This window comes from Poeciliopsis prolifica, unplaced genomic scaffold (genome assembly GCF_027474105.1).
Source record: "Poeciliopsis prolifica strain line A6 unplaced genomic scaffold, Auburn_PproV2 SCAFFOLD076, whole genome shotgun sequence".
NCBI lineage: Eukaryota > Metazoa > Chordata > Actinopteri > Cyprinodontiformes > Poeciliidae > Poeciliopsis > Poeciliopsis prolifica.
In genome coordinates this window covers 382,249-400,005 of record NW_026562451.1, presented here as the reverse complement: position 1 = coordinate 400,005, position 17,757 = coordinate 382,249, and the positions used below count along the sequence as shown (strand labels likewise).

The 17,757-nt window shown below is 35.5% G+C and overlaps 1 protein-coding gene across 3 annotated transcripts in view; it reads left to right on the top strand.

Moving 5' to 3' along the window:
• Positions 1–17,757, top strand: part of stxbp5a (syntaxin binding protein 5a (tomosyn)) — a 95,621-nt gene that overhangs the window by 56,707 nt on the left and 21,157 nt on the right. For all 3 annotated transcript variants that reach the window (XM_055021422.1, XM_055021421.1, XM_055021420.1), the window contains exons 8-13: positions 9,217–9,340; positions 12,246–12,324; positions 12,999–13,153; positions 15,525–15,597; positions 15,808–15,955; positions 17,122–17,189. In XM_055021422.1, coding sequence (XP_054877397.1) covers positions 9,217–9,340; positions 12,246–12,324; positions 12,999–13,153; positions 15,525–15,597; positions 15,808–15,955; positions 17,122–17,189 — 647 coding nt within the window. The remainder of the gene's footprint in view (positions 1–9,216; positions 9,341–12,245; positions 12,325–12,998; positions 13,154–15,524; positions 15,598–15,807; positions 15,956–17,121; positions 17,190–17,757) is intronic.

The following is a 17,757-nucleotide window of genomic DNA, read 5'->3' as shown; positions in this document are numbered from 1 at the left end:
TGCTTTCTTTCTTTTTTTTTTGACCTCACAAGGTTTTACTACGCCTTTAAATGCCTTGTAAAACGTCAAATGTCAATGGTAATTTGTTGTTTTTTATTTATATACAGAGGCTATAAACATCAGGGCCCATGTTACAAAAGAATTTTAAGATAAAAAGTAGGTCCTAGTGATGTCATTTTAGGAAAGTTATTAAAATTTCTGTAAATATTTTCTTAGAATCTTACCTAAATAAGATAAGTTATTCACAAAGCACCTTAGGCTTTAAGAGAGTTCCTAATGTGACAAAATGTCTGGAGCAGAAAGGAGGATTTTTACTGAGCCTAAAATTGTCTTAGGCAAGGAAGACTGGAAAGGAGAAATATTCCCCATATAACGGATAGAGCTCTGCCAACAGCAGCCACTGCTCCTGTCTTGTTTGGCTTTCACGTTTTTTACGTCCCCATTTTAAGTTAGTTGTTTCACCAGATCATGCAAGTTTATATAAACAGGCGATCACAGAAATGTACTGACAGCTGAGTGTCCACATTAATATCAAATAGATGATATGGGGAAATTACCAGCATGGCAAGACGCTGAAATAGATCAAAATGATAATGAGGATGTAAATAGTGTGATCAAACATGTTAATGCTGTGTGGCAACTTATTTCATTTTGCATAGTTTCATCATCATAGCATACTTTTCTTAATCCAGGCAGTGATTGGTAATTTCTATGCACTGATTAATGGGGTATATTAGCTCTCAGCAACTAGCTAAATCACTATTTAGCTGGGATTCCTCTGCACGACGTTTTAGCGGAAGACATGAGCGCTTTGAGAATCCTTGGGAATACATGTCCTGTTTTAAGTTTATGTTTAGAAAAAAAAGTATGCATATTTCAGGTGGCAAATTATCAGAATTTTACATCTTCATTTAACCCTCTGAAGGTGGAATATATTCACACTGTCTGGGGCACATTAGCAACAAATGCCTATTCTTAAATGAATGTAATAGATATGGAGGAATAAAAAAAATTGTGGTCAGTACATCCTCAAAGGATATCCGACTTGTAAAATATGTATGTTTTCCTTTAGAGCAAGTTTTACTAATTGACAGTTGGGTTTACAACTGTTAGTGATTTCAGCATTGGTATTAAATTCTCAGAAGTGACTTTAAAGGAAATAAGTGTCCAGCATTTTGGACTTATGGGAAATGAGCTAAGAAATTAGGCGAGTGACTCAGACTGGAAAATTACCTGAAGCTTTCCTGTCAAACCTGCGTCGCTGTGTGCTCATAAAGTGGCCCTACCATGAACTGAAACTTTGACGAGGAGCTTGTGCTTATAAACCTAAATCTTATACAACTGATGGGCATGCACACAGTCAGCAGGCACTTGCTTTTACAGTGATCTTTGTGGTACTGTTGTGACCACCAGTTAGGAATAATCATATCATTTTTATGTCTTGGCATGGCTCTGAGATACAGAGTCTCAGAAACACAAGCAGCACAGAGGATTATGTATTTTCAGTATGTTAGGAGCGCATTCAGTTGCTTTCTGTGTCTGCTGTGCCCATCCCCTTAGATAAACTAATGACTTCTCTCTGCTTCTGAGCATTACAGTCTCTAGAACTGAATCTTCCCAAAGGGGTTTATCTTCATACTACCTCTAACGCTCCAAAGACTTGACTTTTGCTTTCATTGGATGGGAACTGGAGGAGTGAAAAGGAAGTGCTCCTCCATTGCATTTCCTTAGATTTACTTGCACATGAAGGATGAAAACCACTGACCTCTTCTTTTGCTTCTCATTAAAAATGTAGCCATCAGATTCCTAGTTGGCAAATAAATTCAGTTATTAGAAAACATCTGAAATTTTTGGAGCAATTGGGCCTGGAACCCTCCTCCATATTGCCCATGTGCCACATCAGTAGGCACATGGGCGTACTGAAGTGTGTCCATGTGGGTATCTAAGATTGTGCTGTGATTTCAATGTGACTCCAGCAATACTCTGATGGACACGGCTGATGCAACAGTAAGTTAAATTGACTTCACAACGAGAACATGGAGTTTAAATCCATTTTTATACAAGATGTTCAGAAAATTGCTAATAAAATTGGAATGCCAGATTTTCTTTGGATAAAAAGTTTTTTTTTGTTTGTTTGTTGTTTTTTTTTAGCCCAATACTTGAATGAGAACTTTGTGTTATACTTTGTAAACCCCACATGAGATTGGGTTTACTGTGCTATAAGTTCTACTGATTTTCTGACTGTAGAACTTAATAAATATGTGCACAACTAATCATTCAACAATTAGTTTTCCGTAAGATCATGACTAAGTGCAAACTCTTCCTCGTGGGGTGAAAGAGTGTAGTCATCTATTCATCTATCAAATCCCTTTCCAAACTACATTGTACACTTCTAGCAATATTCTGTTTTTGTTGTGTTTTCAATCCAACCCCAGTGTTTGCCCAGAAGCTTGCTGCCAAAAATCAAAGTTGTTGACAGAAATGAACACGGAAGTTTCCCGTCTTATTGTTCTCAAAAAGAGAGCAAGTCAACATTCTGGATTTAGAGTTTTGAATAAGCCAATATTGAAGCTTTGTTATCATGGAAATTTTGAATGAGAGACAGAATGAGTTTCTGGGTTTGAAAAGATGGCTACAAAAAGGTAATGTAGGCTGATAAGTATAACATTCATAACACCTGTTAGTAGACAGAAGTGAAAGATTTTTTGTTGTTGTTGTTGCAGATGCTGTCATATATTTAAGAACTGTCAGCAAAATCTTGGAAGTTAACATGTCTTCTAAATAACCACAACATTTTTGCTGAAGTTTGAACAAAAAGCTGAGCTAATAAAACTTTGGTTTTACAAGCTCTTAAAGAACTGAGAGAGCACATCATCCACTATGTTTCTTTCAGTGTTTTGCCTATTATTAGCTCCTGATCAGCACTATAGGTTTCCAGTAAGTGCCAGCCGGAGAACATCTGTCACGCTGACCTTCCTTCCTTGTCCCATCTGACTCAACACCTTTGGACATAGTTTGAAACTATATAGTCCAAAATTGTAGCCAGATCTTAATTCTCTGCCCCTCCAGCCTCTTTTGTTTGTCTCTTGGTTATTGTTCGTCTCTGACAGAATGCAGGATTTTATTTTATTTTCCTGTCGTGCTCACAGTAGTCCTATTGTTCCAGCTCTGTCATTTATTCTGCCGTCAGCTCTACAAACAACTTACCATTTGCTGTGCATCTCTGAACTCATTTTCTTTTCTACATTTTGCAGATTGCAGTCACTTTCTCAGCGCTCTCATTTATTTCTGTCTCAATAGTTATGTAGAATCCTTAATATTTTTTATATATTTTAAGCTTTTTTTATAATTTTTTCTTTGCTTCCGGCCATCAATGTCTTGCTGTTAATGCTAGTAAACATGAAATTGCGATAGTGTTTCAATTTTCCAGAGTAAGTGTAAAAGCCAAGAAGTTTTTCTTTCTATTTTTTTTATAGAAGTGCTCAAACTTGTATTCAAGATTGTACACAACATTTTAAAATTTACCCTCCAATGCAGTCGAGAGTTGGGCAGCAATTGGCTGGTGTCTGATGTAGATGGGCATCAGCACCAGCTATATATCTAATCTGTAGGGTGTCTGTTTGTGGAGGATTAAAAGTTGTGAGAATACATATTATATAAATTCTAAACGTTAAAGACAATATTGCACTTGTAGCTATAAATTATACACTTCTTATTATTTTGGATAGTATTGGATTATTTTAATCCAATCCTGAGGAGTAATCTGAGAAAGTTTTTCATTGTCCTGGAATATCATTGTCACTGACTAGCAACAGTCCAATATCTCCTGACCCTATGTTAACTTAAAGCGTATCACTTTTTTTTATTGTGCTGCATTATTAATGTGTTCTCAGATGTACTACTTGGTATAACTGATTTAATTAAAAACTTAACATGCTACTACCATTGTTAAAATGTTAAATAATGTTTAATAATAAATGAGTGCTATAAAATTGATTATTGTTTATGCAGAGACACATTAAGACAGAGAAAGAAGAGAAGCTTATTTTACACACAGATTCAGTCATAATTTCAACAATCAACACAGACATGCAAAAAGCCAAATTTATTTCAATTTTTAACTAATTATTCAAACCTTCAAGCAGACCTTCTGTTCTGAACCTGAAAAGCCAATGATAGTGAGTTTGTAACTTATTTTATTTGCCTTAGAAAAGCATGCTAATTCTTGCAGCTGTTTGCAGATGTTGATTTTGATACAGCATCATCTGGAAACTTGCACATACTGTTGATTTTTTTTTTTAAACAGTGTGTGCAAACTGGCATGAACCTGCTGTGTCATACTGCAGCACTATTGGGTAGTTGTAATTGTTGCCATGTCTGAGGAGCATCGAGTAGCACCACTGTGTTTTCCCCTTCAGTTTTTTTAATCGGAGCTCACCTTTTTAGGCCACAATACACAGCTGACTGATGAATTTCCTCATGGGATGAAAACCCTCGCAGTTTTGAAACCATTTATTCTTTCCACTTGTCCTTTCAAATCTGAAATGGCTTATTTGTGACCTTTTAAGTAAACTCTGGTTTCATAATCTTTTTCTTTTTCTTCTCCAAGATTAGTTATGAAGCCATTCAAACTGTCTAGAACCAAAAGATGTCCATCAGTGTGCTGAATATTTCTGTTTTAAAAAACCCAAAGCTTCTACATACAGCTAGGAATAACTTGACAATAGCTACTTTTTAAATAAGTGGAGAACTGTATGGTTTCATGTCGCTGTTCTTACAAGTCATTTACTGGGGTAAACCATTTCTCTGTCACTCTAACAATGTATTGTTAAGGGGTCAGTATTGCTGAGCTCTGTGTAAACTTTTGACCTTTCATCTGAAATCACAGTTGGGATTAAGTTTCACTTTTGGTACAAATCTAATGATGAATCAGGATACAGCAATTCCAAAATCTAAGATGCATTTGTGTTTTAGGATGAATTTTATCTAAGCCTCTTTCCTCACCGCAGTCATGAAATGTGATTGTGAATCATCTTTTTATTACAGAGAACATCTTAAGGAGCTCAATGGGGATTGTTTTATTCAGTGCTTACATAACGATAGCAACTCAACAACAGACCCAAAGTGGATTTCTCATTCCAAAGCAACAACGAATTGCTCAGTGGGAATCGGTGTTGACATTTTGCCCTGAGTGCTTGTTTTTGTAGACTTTCTTGTCATAGATGAATATTTGCGTGCACACAATTACCCAAGTATGCCTCATGGCCATAAATCTGTATTCAGTCACATTTTGGGGAGTTGCCTAGTTTTTTAAGGATAAAGGTCAAAAGTTAAATTATGTAAATATAGCTTTTGGTGAGGAAGGTTTATTCAACCCTCAACTGACAAAATGCTAAAAATCAGGAAATAACTGAGAAATGAATGTTTCTTGGTACATTTGACGTTATCTACAGGTGCTACTTATTTACATTTTCATCAAAAAATTTTTGTAAGCAATCCAAGTTAAGTTTCATAGTCACACAGTATCTAAATATCTATCTATCTAAAACATATCTCTATTAAAGTTAATTTTGGCAAAAAGCAAATGAAAAACTAACATTCAGATTAATAAATAAAATACAATTCTGGAGATATGTGGAGCTGCTGTCTAGATCATGACTTTTGGCTTTTCTGGTCAATTAAAATAAATGTGATGAAACGGTAGATGTTAAAACAATGCAAGTATATGTGACTACGGAGACTTTGAAGTGAATCAGATCTGATCCATATGATCATGACTGAATTTACTAGTAAAATGAGAATTCTGACTGAGGTTACTGCAAGAAACAATGCAACTTTGTTTTCGGACTTTAACTCCAAATCTGATAAATAGATCTGTTCAGGAGCTACTCTGTCCTTCAGTCCTCCACTGCATTGATTACTTGGCTGAAGCTCCTTTTGCATCAATAAGTGCAGCAATGAGGTTTTGCATGGAGGTGATTAGCCTACAACAAGCCAGGTTCCTTTGCCCTCACCTTTTCTGCTTTATTGTGTTTGATGTCTCTTCTCTCCTTCTTGGTGATCCTCCAATCAGCAATACCATGGTCATTAAAAAGGGTATTAGTGGTTATGCAAATAGCAAGTGCTGTTGGAAAATGAAATCTGTTTCTATAAAGCTTATTATCTATACATTTCATTGGCACCTTTAAAGGTCACCTTAAATTGAGTCAAATTTTAAAGAAAACTTGCAAAATAAAAAAATAAAAATAAAAAAAAACACCACCTCACAGTTACCATAAAATTACTGTGGCAATTAATGATTCCCCCTTATTGTAAAAAGAGGGAAGGGTGAAGTTCTTGAAAATTTCCTCCTAGATCGCTTTGCTGATCTGATAAAAGATAGCGTACATACAGCAGCACGTGACATGGTTTTCTGTACCAGGCTCTAAGACTTTATTAACAACAAAATGCAAAAATTACTTTCATCCAAAGGACAGACTTTAGACGGCTGAGGAGTGGTATTGTTCTTATACTTCTTAGCCCAAATAAAATGCTTCTGACATTGTCTCCGGCTCCAGCTGTAGTCCTTGCCTTGGGAGACTCCATTCAGTTTCTAAACTGAGCTTTGCTCCACAAACGTCTAAAGGATTTTACTTGAGTTTTTCCTTTAGCTAAGCTTTCCATTAACATGCATGCTCTGTAAAACATCCAGGTTTTGTGGCTTACCTTAACTGGTGATGGTGTCAGTAGATGTATGTATTGAAAATGCATTTTTATTGGTTTTATGTAATGTGCCTTTTTTTTGTTCAAAAGCCTAAAATATTTTAATTCTATTGTAGGTCAAAATAAACCAAAAAATATATATATCTTGAAATATTTAAGCTATGTATTCAATCCACATAATGTGCCTCTTCTTTTTATATTACTAAAGCCACCTTTTTGTTGAGATTCCAATTTGAGTGCTACCAGTATGTGTTCATAATTAAAAAAGAAAAAAAAAACATAAAATGGATTCTTCAGAATCTTATTATTTCTTCCTGACTAACCTTTACAGTCTTGTGAGGGATAGAAAAGGTCTTTAAAAGTAAAGAAAAAGAATACAAAGTCATTTTCCTTTAAGTGCTTTCTGTTGGTCAGCCTATTGTACTTTGAAATGATTGAACGAGACGTTTGTGTATGTGGTACTTTAGAGCTCCTATGGGTCTCAGCATGATACAAAGCTGCCAGACGATACTCCAGCTAAGGCTGGGATATTGACGTCTGTGCCCTGCATCTGGTTTCTTTTTGGCAATATTAATTTGTGCTTATTAGCCTTGCATGTGTCTGTGAGTGTGTGGTGCTATCCTGTGACTATAATGAGTGTTGACTGTTTTCTCTCTTCCCTAAAGACCAATCTGTGGAAACGAGCCTAATGTGATAAATCATGAAGTTAGTCTTTTTAATTGGTATTGTTTGATTTGATGAGTACCATGTGTTTTAATTACCCTGCTCATTTTCCAATTACGCATAGTGGATTGTCGCCTGTTGGGACTGTCAAAATGAACAGACTTTTAGAACTCTGAAGGTTTGTTGCTGTCAGAAAACTATTGATGGTGTGAATGAAGGATCTCGGTAAAGGAAATATGATTGATTTTTGTTAGACCTTTCAGTTTGATGCCTTTAATGTCTTTAAGAGTCAATCTCATTAAATGTATAATGTTTATGACACTTGTTGTTGGATCAGTTGCTTTGTTGTAGATAGTCTGCAAATTTTAATTTAAAAGAAATTTACAAATAAGGTGAAATTAAATATCTTTAAAGTGTCCACCATTCCCAGAGTCGTCATAAAATTCTGATAACAAAAAATAAAAATAAATAAAAATCAGCTCTAAACGTTTAAAGAAACAAGCGAATTAGTCATGGATAACTTGGACTATTTCAAAAGCCTGTGGTTCAGATATATTTTGCAAAATGGGAAATTTCTTCACACTTCATTCAGGACATCTACAGGACTACATCCGTGCCTTTTGGCGCATCACTCTAGTGATTCATTTGTGGCGAATTAATGACAAGCCCATCTTTCTTCCTTGGCTGCAACTCACTGAACCCACCACTTCCTACCACGCACAGCAAATCTTCATACAAAGAAAACAAGGAAATTCCATAAGCAAATATCACTAGATAATAGAGAAGGAATCATGTTTGAAAATGTGCTGTTTTGGAACAATTAGACTCTTTCCTTGACTTAAAGGATATCCTGTTGTGCAGATCTGTGTTTACTCCCTAACAACACTTAAAACGAAATGCATTTAAAAAGAAGCTTTGGTATTCTGAGCTGCAAATCCATTTTCTGTGTTGAGCTAACACTAATTCATTAAATTTATAAAGAGTGTAGAACTAGAAAATTTCTTAAGAAATTTAAACGGGACCTGCCACAGTATACCCGTTGGTTGGAACCCAGTATTCTGATGCTAAAAATTAGCATCAATGCTAAAGTAAGCTACAATGTGCTCAATGGCATGTGGAGAGCCACAAGCATATTGAGCAACATGGACGTACTCCATTCAGTATGTTAAAATTAGTGTATAAACTTATATACACTATATACAATAAACTGTTGGAGTTACTTTTCTTAAAATTCAGCAAACTACATATGCTAGACACACCACAACAGTTATGCTTCATGATATAAGAGTAACTGAATTAAGATTTATTAACATGTAATTTTTTTACTGTGATTAATAGTTTTGAGTTTTTAAACTTGAAACACTATCAAGACTTAACTGGTAATCTTTTTCCTGTCCCTATAAACCTCTTACATCTAATAGTTCAAATATAAAATGTTGAAGTATAAAATATTGAATGTGATGTGCTCTTATTCCATTACATACAGAATATTCTTCTGTTACTTCAAGCATGTTTTACATTTATGATGTGAAAACCTTACATTTTAAATTCAAAGAATAACCCATAAGCATCGTTTGCTTTATCATGATCAAGAAATGGCTCTTAAAATACTGTAGCATACCATAATAACAATTCAGAAATCAGGGCATTCTTTTTTTCTCACATCTACCATCTGTCCATGAGCAGACAGTCACAGGCTTTTAAACCACTTACAAGTAACGTGTACCGTATGGCTTCAGCACTGCAGCAAACGTGTGGCGTAAGGGAGATGGTGGCACATGACGTTATCCTGTTCAACCATTTTCCCTTGACCGCCCCATTCTCTCTGCCTTTCTGTCTGTAATTTCTTAGGCTATCCACTCAGTTGCCTGGCATCATGAGGGAAAACAGTTCATTTGCAGTCACTCAGATGGAACTCTGACCATATGGAACATCAGAGGCCAAGGAAAACCCATACAGACAATCACACCGCATGGTAAGGGGATGAAGACTCACAAGCTGCGTCTTCATTCACAACATCACCCACCTTTTTAATATTTTGTTACTAACACATTCTCTGTGGCACTCTCCAGAAACCTGGAGTTAACTGGTTTGACAACTTGATGATCCATTCATTATAAGAAAATATATATGTCGGTTTTAGTTGCAACAAGTGACAAATACCAATTGGTATAATGTTCAAAATTTCAATACGAAATGAATATCTACCAATGATGCATAAACATGCAATATGAGTTAATGGTAGCATGCTTTTCCCAAGATGTAACCTTCTAAACATTACACAGATGTGTCGTGAAACTTTAAATATGTGACTCTTGTCATACACAAGACAATCCGTCCATCCGTTTTCAGAAAATTTGCATTCGGAAGCCTGCATATTTAGAGCTTCCACTGTATTTGTTATTACTCTCTGTCCAGAAAGGACTGTGATGCCATTGCTAAAACTTTTTTTTTCTCTCCTGGAAATTGACCTATTACATAATGACCTTATTAGGGTCATGATAACATGCGCAGGAATTGTTATATATTATCACAGTTGATCACAGACTTCCTATCCAGTTAGTCCTGTTTCTGCTCATTCTTCTATGTTGTGTGCTGCCATGTTTCACTTGTTATAAAACTTTTTGTAAATTTTTTCACCTTTTAGCTTAAACTAATTTATGTGTTTATTTTCAAGCCTGTGATGGCCGGTAACACATAATTATGTTTTGGTCATGAGAGACACTCTTTTGTCATTTAATACTGGGATATTAAGGTGGTTACTTCATCACCAGGTCAGTATTTGCAATAGAGAGAGAGAGAGAGAGTTGTAACATCATCTCAGTAGATGGACTGTTCATCCATTGTGTGCTGCACTCACTGCAGGCCCCCTCTTAAACAGTAGATGTCATGTCAGAATAATGCTACTTCCTCCCAGGAAGAAGGAAAGCAAATGAAAAGAACCACAGGCAGTACATTCTTCATGCACAACCTAACCACATTTTAAGAGCCCAGCATTTAATTAGGAGCCTAATTTTCTTAAAACAAAGCAGTATGTTCCAATGGTCGGATTCCCTGCTATACTGTATGTTACCTGAGGAACGTGAACTGAAATGCCCAGGACATATTTAGCTGGCTCTTTTGTCCTCATCCACACTACCCAATTCCCCTGTAAGTCAAATTTTGCTTTTCCATGCAGCCCTTTTGCTCCACAGATGGAGTTCATCAGCAGAATTTCCTGAAGCAAAGAAAAAAAAAAAAGCCTTTGAGCTGTTTTCAGTCTTTGTTGTTGCAAACAACCCAAAAACTAGCAAATTCAGGACTAAAAGAATTGCATTTACGAGGGAACCATTTTTAACAAAGTTTATATTTCATGATTTAGTTCTGATTGTCACAGATTATAGTTTTTTCTTAATGATCTGCAACAATTTTGTCTCCCCAAGTGGCATTTTCAGGTCTAGAGTAGCTAGAACACTTTGGATGGATCAAGATAACATGTTCCCAAGTTGGAGAACTTTGTCCAGTTATTGCAGAAAGGATTGCTGATTGGCTCATTTTTACCTCTTGCAAAATGACAGTGTTTATTTTCAAAGATGAACATTCTTTATCTTTTTATCCTAGAGAAGAATATCTCATTGCTTTAAAAAAATGCTAAATAGTTTGTCATAAAAATTTTCCATGTATTTTTTTTTTTTTTAGTTTTGTCTCCACACATCTGAAAACCTTGATGGTCTTGATTACTTGTTGTTTAACTTTGAAAATGATGTACACAACTCATTCATTAAACTTGCTGCTTTAAGACATTTTAAAACTTTTACAAATTGGTCTAAACATATCCTATTTTTCAAACATCTATATTAATTTAATATATTTTTTCTTAAAAAAAAATACCCCTTTGGTTGAAAATTGACAGTCATTGATTTTGTTCTTTTTCTTTCTTTCAAAATCCAGGCTGTCCATTAAACATGCATCATGCATTTTGTTAGATGCGTTCTCACTGAAAGCATTCCTCTACATATTTGCCTGGTCATGATTCCCGTGCAGTTTCAATTAGAGGTTCTATTGTCAGCTCGGTTATAATCCGCCTCTGTTCGCTGTACCTCGTGCCTTAATACATGCACTCTATTGCTGCGGCTCTGTTTATGTGGCTCTACTCGTATGAAGATGTTTCACTTCAAACCTCTCTGCCTCTCTGCATCACATATTCACATAGAACACCTTGACAGTTTCTGGACCTCAAAAAAAGGGGCAGACTCTGTGTGAGTGTCAACAAGTTGGAGAGCAAGAGAGTCTAGACGAGAACAAAGGGAAAAAGTTAGACTTTTCAAGCTGTTTTTGTATGGAAGGAAATGCAGAAAGAATTTCACCACACCAGCTTTTTAATTAGTTGCTTCCCTGGCTGCTTCATACGTAATTACTTTGGTATTTAATGGGCAATTATGCAAATTCCTTTGACTGATTTAAGTAAGGCTTTTTAGTCCCTCCTTAATTGTCTTTTTTGATATCCGTTATTAAGTGTTCTTTATTTTGAACAGATTTGCTCTGTGCACCCTGCAGGAGGGATCACCTTGAAACATCAGGAGTCATTATGTTCAATGTCTTATCGTGATACAAAATTCTAAATACATTTGAATTTCCTATACACTCGAAAACCCCTGAGGTTTAAATTGATTGTTTCGGCAGAATCACCAACAAACATCAGACTTTTGCACATATCTGTCGTTGTCTTCCTCTCCTCTGTTGTTGAAGTCTTCTGTTTCTGTTGCTGTTGCGACTGTTCAGCCCAGCGTTTTAAGTGTTGCTTCAGGGAGAAAATTAAATGACGAGAAACACGAAGAAAGGAGGAGAGGAGAAAGCATCGAACGGGCAAAGTAAAGTAACTTCTGCTTGTTCTATTTTAGGAAAACAGCCCAAGGATGGAAAGAAGCCAGAGTCGTGTAAACCCATTCTTAAAGTGGAATATAAAACAACGAGAAATGGGTAGGCTCCCCCTTACATACAAGAATGTTGTTTTTTTTCAAAAATAGTGACAAATAACATAGCAAATTCCTTAACATGAGTTAAACGTTACTAAGCTGAATTTGCCAGCTCAGTAACTAATTTCTGGAGAAATTATGTTTATCTTAAGCTAAACCAATTATGGTACACTCTAGCAGTGTGATTTTAATCATTTGTACCCACTTTGTTAAATACGCAATGTTTAAAATACTTAAACCTATATTTATCTATGTATTTATATTAGAGATTTTCACTATAATCTGAAATTCATTTTAATTGCATAAAAGTGACTAATGTTAATGACAACCTTGCAGAAAACCTTTGGACAGACATATCACGTATAGTTGGTCAATTGTAAAAAATGCACTTACCTTAAGAGTGACAAGATTTGCTCAATAGTTTTCACAGCATGATTGTGGTTTTTCCTAAGGGAAATATTTCCATTCATTATTGTTGCAAACATAGAAAATGTGTAGCAGCTTTCATTGAACCAGCTGAGCAGAAAAATTGTTGGTTCAGCACTTAGATTGGAATTTAGTCATTGATTAAAAATATTGGTACATCTTGATCCCAATCATCATGGTTAATATATCTTCAAAACTGTTGCAATAGTTTGACGAAATATTGTGTTACTATGCTTCTCCTTATACATCCAGGGACCCTTTCATTATATTCTCTGGTGGTCTGTCCTACGACACGGTGGGACGGAGGCCATGTCTGACAGTTATGCATGGAAAGAGTATTGCTGTGCTGGAAATGGATTATCCTATCGTAGACTTTCTCACGCTATGTGAGACACCATATCCTAATGGTAAGTGTATGTTTTGGTCAAAATTGGCACACTTTCGGCACATCTTTAAGCAGCATTTTCATGCTCCTTGTGAATTCAAACACACATACATACTTTAATTATGTCAGATTGCTTGTAGCATTGTGTTACTGCTTTTTGCAATAAATTTACCAACAGAATGGATTCTAACCTCTCTTTCATTATCTAGAACAACAAAATATTACATTACATTTTAATTTCATACCTGGAAGGCTTCCATCTAAAGTAAATGATCTTCTTTCCAGTGCTGGTGTATCAACAGTTTAAACAAGTCCAACCTTTGCTGAACAACACGGGGTGCTGAATGTGTGTAATCCTGGGTGTAATCTCTGCTGCTATGTAATGTGCTACATGTGCAGTTTGAGGAAGGATTAGTAGATTATGTAACAGTTCATTAAATCGCTGGGAACCTGATAGCACCATCCACTGCTTTTCATCTGGTTATGGTCACAACTGGGTTTCTGTTGCTGCACAAGACATGTCTGCTGATAGTGTGTGATTGTGTGCACTCAAATCCTCATTAAATTGCAGCATCTGTTTATACGGTACAACAATTGGCTTCAGAACATCCAGTATTCCTAAATGTAATGACACTGGATGGTGAAAATAAATGGCTTCCACAGTCCCATGCGTCATATTAGTCTATATGCATTCAAAAGACATGTTTCTGCTGGAATGGCCCAATTAACATAGTTTTTCTTTTGTTGGTGTTGATGATCATGTGAGACTCTGATCCTGTAAATATTCATTAATATTTTCCCTGCACAGCCAAACAGGTCAGCCTTAATACATATCTCTGTTAACCAAATTTAATATGTTCTGATGAGCACTCACCTAAAATAGAAAAACAAATTTCATTTATTCCTGAATATGTCTGACTCAAAACCTTCAGCCTGTCTTTAATCAGTTTAAAGTTTGCTCCTGTTGACATTATTTCTTCATGCAGAGCACTTTGCAGAAGCATGTTTCTTCTGTTCTGACTCATCGATCAATTTGTTGGTACTATAACTCATTGCACATACAGATAAGAATTACAGAAAAAGTTGACTTTTAAATTGAAACACTAATATTGTCAGGGATGGCCTTCTGTTGTCTTCAAACTGATTTGCATAGCTTGTCTAACATTTTTCAAATTATGAACTTGGAAATTTTATAAACAACCTCACAAGGTTTTTATAATGTTATGGATGGAATTTGCATATAATTCCAAATGAAGGGTACAAAAAGTTCAATAACAAACATTTAAAAATGTTTTTTGTTGGACTTTAGCCTTGGTCAAGCCACACATTCCCATTTCATACTTCATACTTGTCTGATTTACCTTTTTTAATATAACAGGTACAAACTGAATTACTTCCAGCATGACAATCATTATCAATATGTTATACTTTCAGAAAATATAGAAACACAATATTACTTTTTTATGTGGAAATGTTTGTAAAGCTACCTCAGTTTCAGACATTCCAGTGAAACAAGCAAGTGTATCTGATGAAAATAAACCTACAATGCAATACTACTTAGATTTATTGGTAACACTTTATTAGAATATTACCTGCATAAGATTGACATGACACACACTCTTAAACATGACATAACACCATGAACATGTAGGAGTCAAAATGAATGCTTAAGACTGTTGTCATAAAGTGTCATTTGGTGAATAATGACTTTTTTAAATGCAAAGTTGACACATTTAATTGAGCTTTAATGCACCTTTAAGTGAAACTTTGCATTAAAAGTGACATTATTAACTGATTCATGCAAAATTTACACTTTTAATGAACTTTTAATGCAACCTTTAGTGCACCTTTGCATGTTCATGACAGGCGTTATGTTTATGACAGTTTCATGTCAGTCTTATGGACACCCCTTCAAATAAAGTGTTACTAATTTATTATAAGATGTAGAGAAAGCCTGGTGCCAAAAAGCTATTTAATGCTAAAAAGATAGTTCTCTGTTTCTATTCCTTTATTAAAAAAAAGAAACAATAAACTTTTTTAAGGTCCCCTAAAAATAGGTTCATAACTCTAGGCTGATGTCATTAAGCAGCTGTCAGCACAGAACAGCTTAGTGATCTCTGTTGTCTCTAAAGATTAAATATTTGCATACATTCACTACAAAAACAAGCTTCAATGGGGTGCCGGTATATTACCTACAATGTTGGGCCTTTGAATTTTTCATAGATGACTTGTTTTCATAAAAATCTATCATCAAAATTTCTGAAACTCTTTTCAATACAGGTTATCCAGACTGATCCAGTTAGATTTTTATATAAAAAGTTTTCTTATGTGATTTGTAGGAATCAGGGGATTTCTCCCAAGTGTTTAATAGATGATTCTGTTAACTTTTACAGATTTTCAGGAGCCTTACGCTGTGGTGGTCCTGTTAGAAAAAGATTTGGTGGTGATCGACCTTGCACAAAATGGGTAAGTCTTACTTTAACTACATTACTTACAGCTGCTTTAACCGCTAAAGTTGTCCTGTGAGTACCTCTGTTTCCCATTTATTGTTCTTTTTTCTTCTCATATTCCAACATGCAATATACATAATGTGAGCATTTACCACTTCTGTTAATATGGAAACACTTCATGCATAACCACTTGTGTGATCAGTGTTTGTTCCAACCTTGTTAACAGTTACCCCATATTCGAGAACCCATATCCTCTAACGATCCACGAGTCTCCTGTAACCTGCTGTGAGTACTTTGCCGACTGCCCTGTGGACCTGATTCCTGCACTTTACTCTGTTGGTTCGCGGCAAAAGCGACAAGGTTACAGCAAAAAGGTACCATAAAGAACAGCTCCCACATCTCAATGATAAAGGCCTCTTTCTTTGTTCAATATCAAAAAGAAAAAGGAAAAAAAATAACTGCAAAAGCCTCCTCAGAGAATGAAAATAAATCACAGAGATCCTGTGAGCAACACATCTGACATATTTTAACTAGGAGTCAACGAAAATACAAAAAATGTTTTCAATTAAGGATTTGATGTATTTAGAGAAAAATAAATACATCTTTGAACAGAATAATTTGTTTTAGCAAGTTCTCCAATTACAATTTTTATACTGTTTAGTTATAATCAGAAAGTATTGAAAAAACTGACCTATTTACATCACTCAGTTAATATTTTAGATTCGTAGTAGTCTAGACTTTATTTCAAACCAGGGAGTTATAAAATATGCTGATTTTAATTTTTACCCTTTACACCTGTCTCATAATGTGCAAATTATGCATGTAAATTATTTAAATAAAAAACCCTCTAACCTTTATGCCATTCTCCAAAAACAGTAAAGTTGTACGGATAAAGGGCAGTTTGATGTTACTTCAAATTGGACTCCAACAAAATCTCAACAATTTAATTATAGCTAAAGTAATATTAATGTCGTCACAAAGCAAGACATGCATAAATCTACTCCTTCTCAGCAATTCTATTTTTTCTTTCTGCACACCTCCAGTCTCCTCTCATTCTCTTCTTCCTTTCTTATATCATACCAGACAGACCCCCCTCCTGCTCTTTCAGCCATTATGTATGCTTATGTTCTTTTCCTTGTCGCCTTGTTCGGCTTTCTGTTGGAAATGTCAGAATGCACTGACCTGAACTGGCAGCCTAGCCTCTTCTTCATTTTTTTTTTTGCTGAAGAAAAGCTCCACTGAGCTGCAGGGGGCCTTCTCATATGAAGATCACTATGAGTCATACTGGCGACCTTTGTATGTGTTGAAGACTTGAGAGCCTGACCTCCCACTGACACACACACAATCTCTCACAGAGGTGTATAATGTGTTATTGCAAGACACACTGAGAGAGATGCCGAAAGACTCTCTGCGTGTTACCATCTGTAAATTCACACATGTAGACGTTCATCATTACATCTTTGTGCAGAAGTGGCATGTACAGCGACAGCTGTTCATTGACATACCTGTTAACTAATGTGTGTGTCCTCTCTTCATGAAGGAGTGGCCTATTAGTGGTGGAAACTGGGGACAGGGCACACAGAGTTACTCCGAGATCATCATCACCGGGTAAGATGAAAAGCACTGTCACTGACATGATGCTGCAATTATTGTTCACCTTAACTGCGCTCTTTAGGTCAATTCAGTAAGAAAAATGTTGGCATTTTCCTTCGCAGCACGCTCTTAATTTAGTTTTTTTATGCATTATAAGATTCAGAAGAAGCAGGATTTTCTAACAGCTCAGAGACACTGCACACCTTTCTGTTTACCTCTATGACTGGCTGGATAGATGAATGAATGAAAACCAATGAATCAAATCATAATAACATTTGTGAAATTGAAAGGTTCTGGATCAGTATAAAGGGATGATAGTATGCAGTGAAAAGAAAATAAATATTAATATGCCATTAACCTTTTTCACTTTTTCTACACATTTAATCTCATTGTGCACATATGTACAGTGACAAACAATAAATTCTTATTTTTATTCTTATTACAACCTTAAATCTCAAACAGGACAGAATTGTGGGGCAGGATGCTTATTTTTATCACTTTTTTCCTTTCTTTCATTCAAGCATAAAGCTTCTAAAGTATTGCCTCATATTCACAATGGGATTTCTGGTTGGTCTGGATTTGA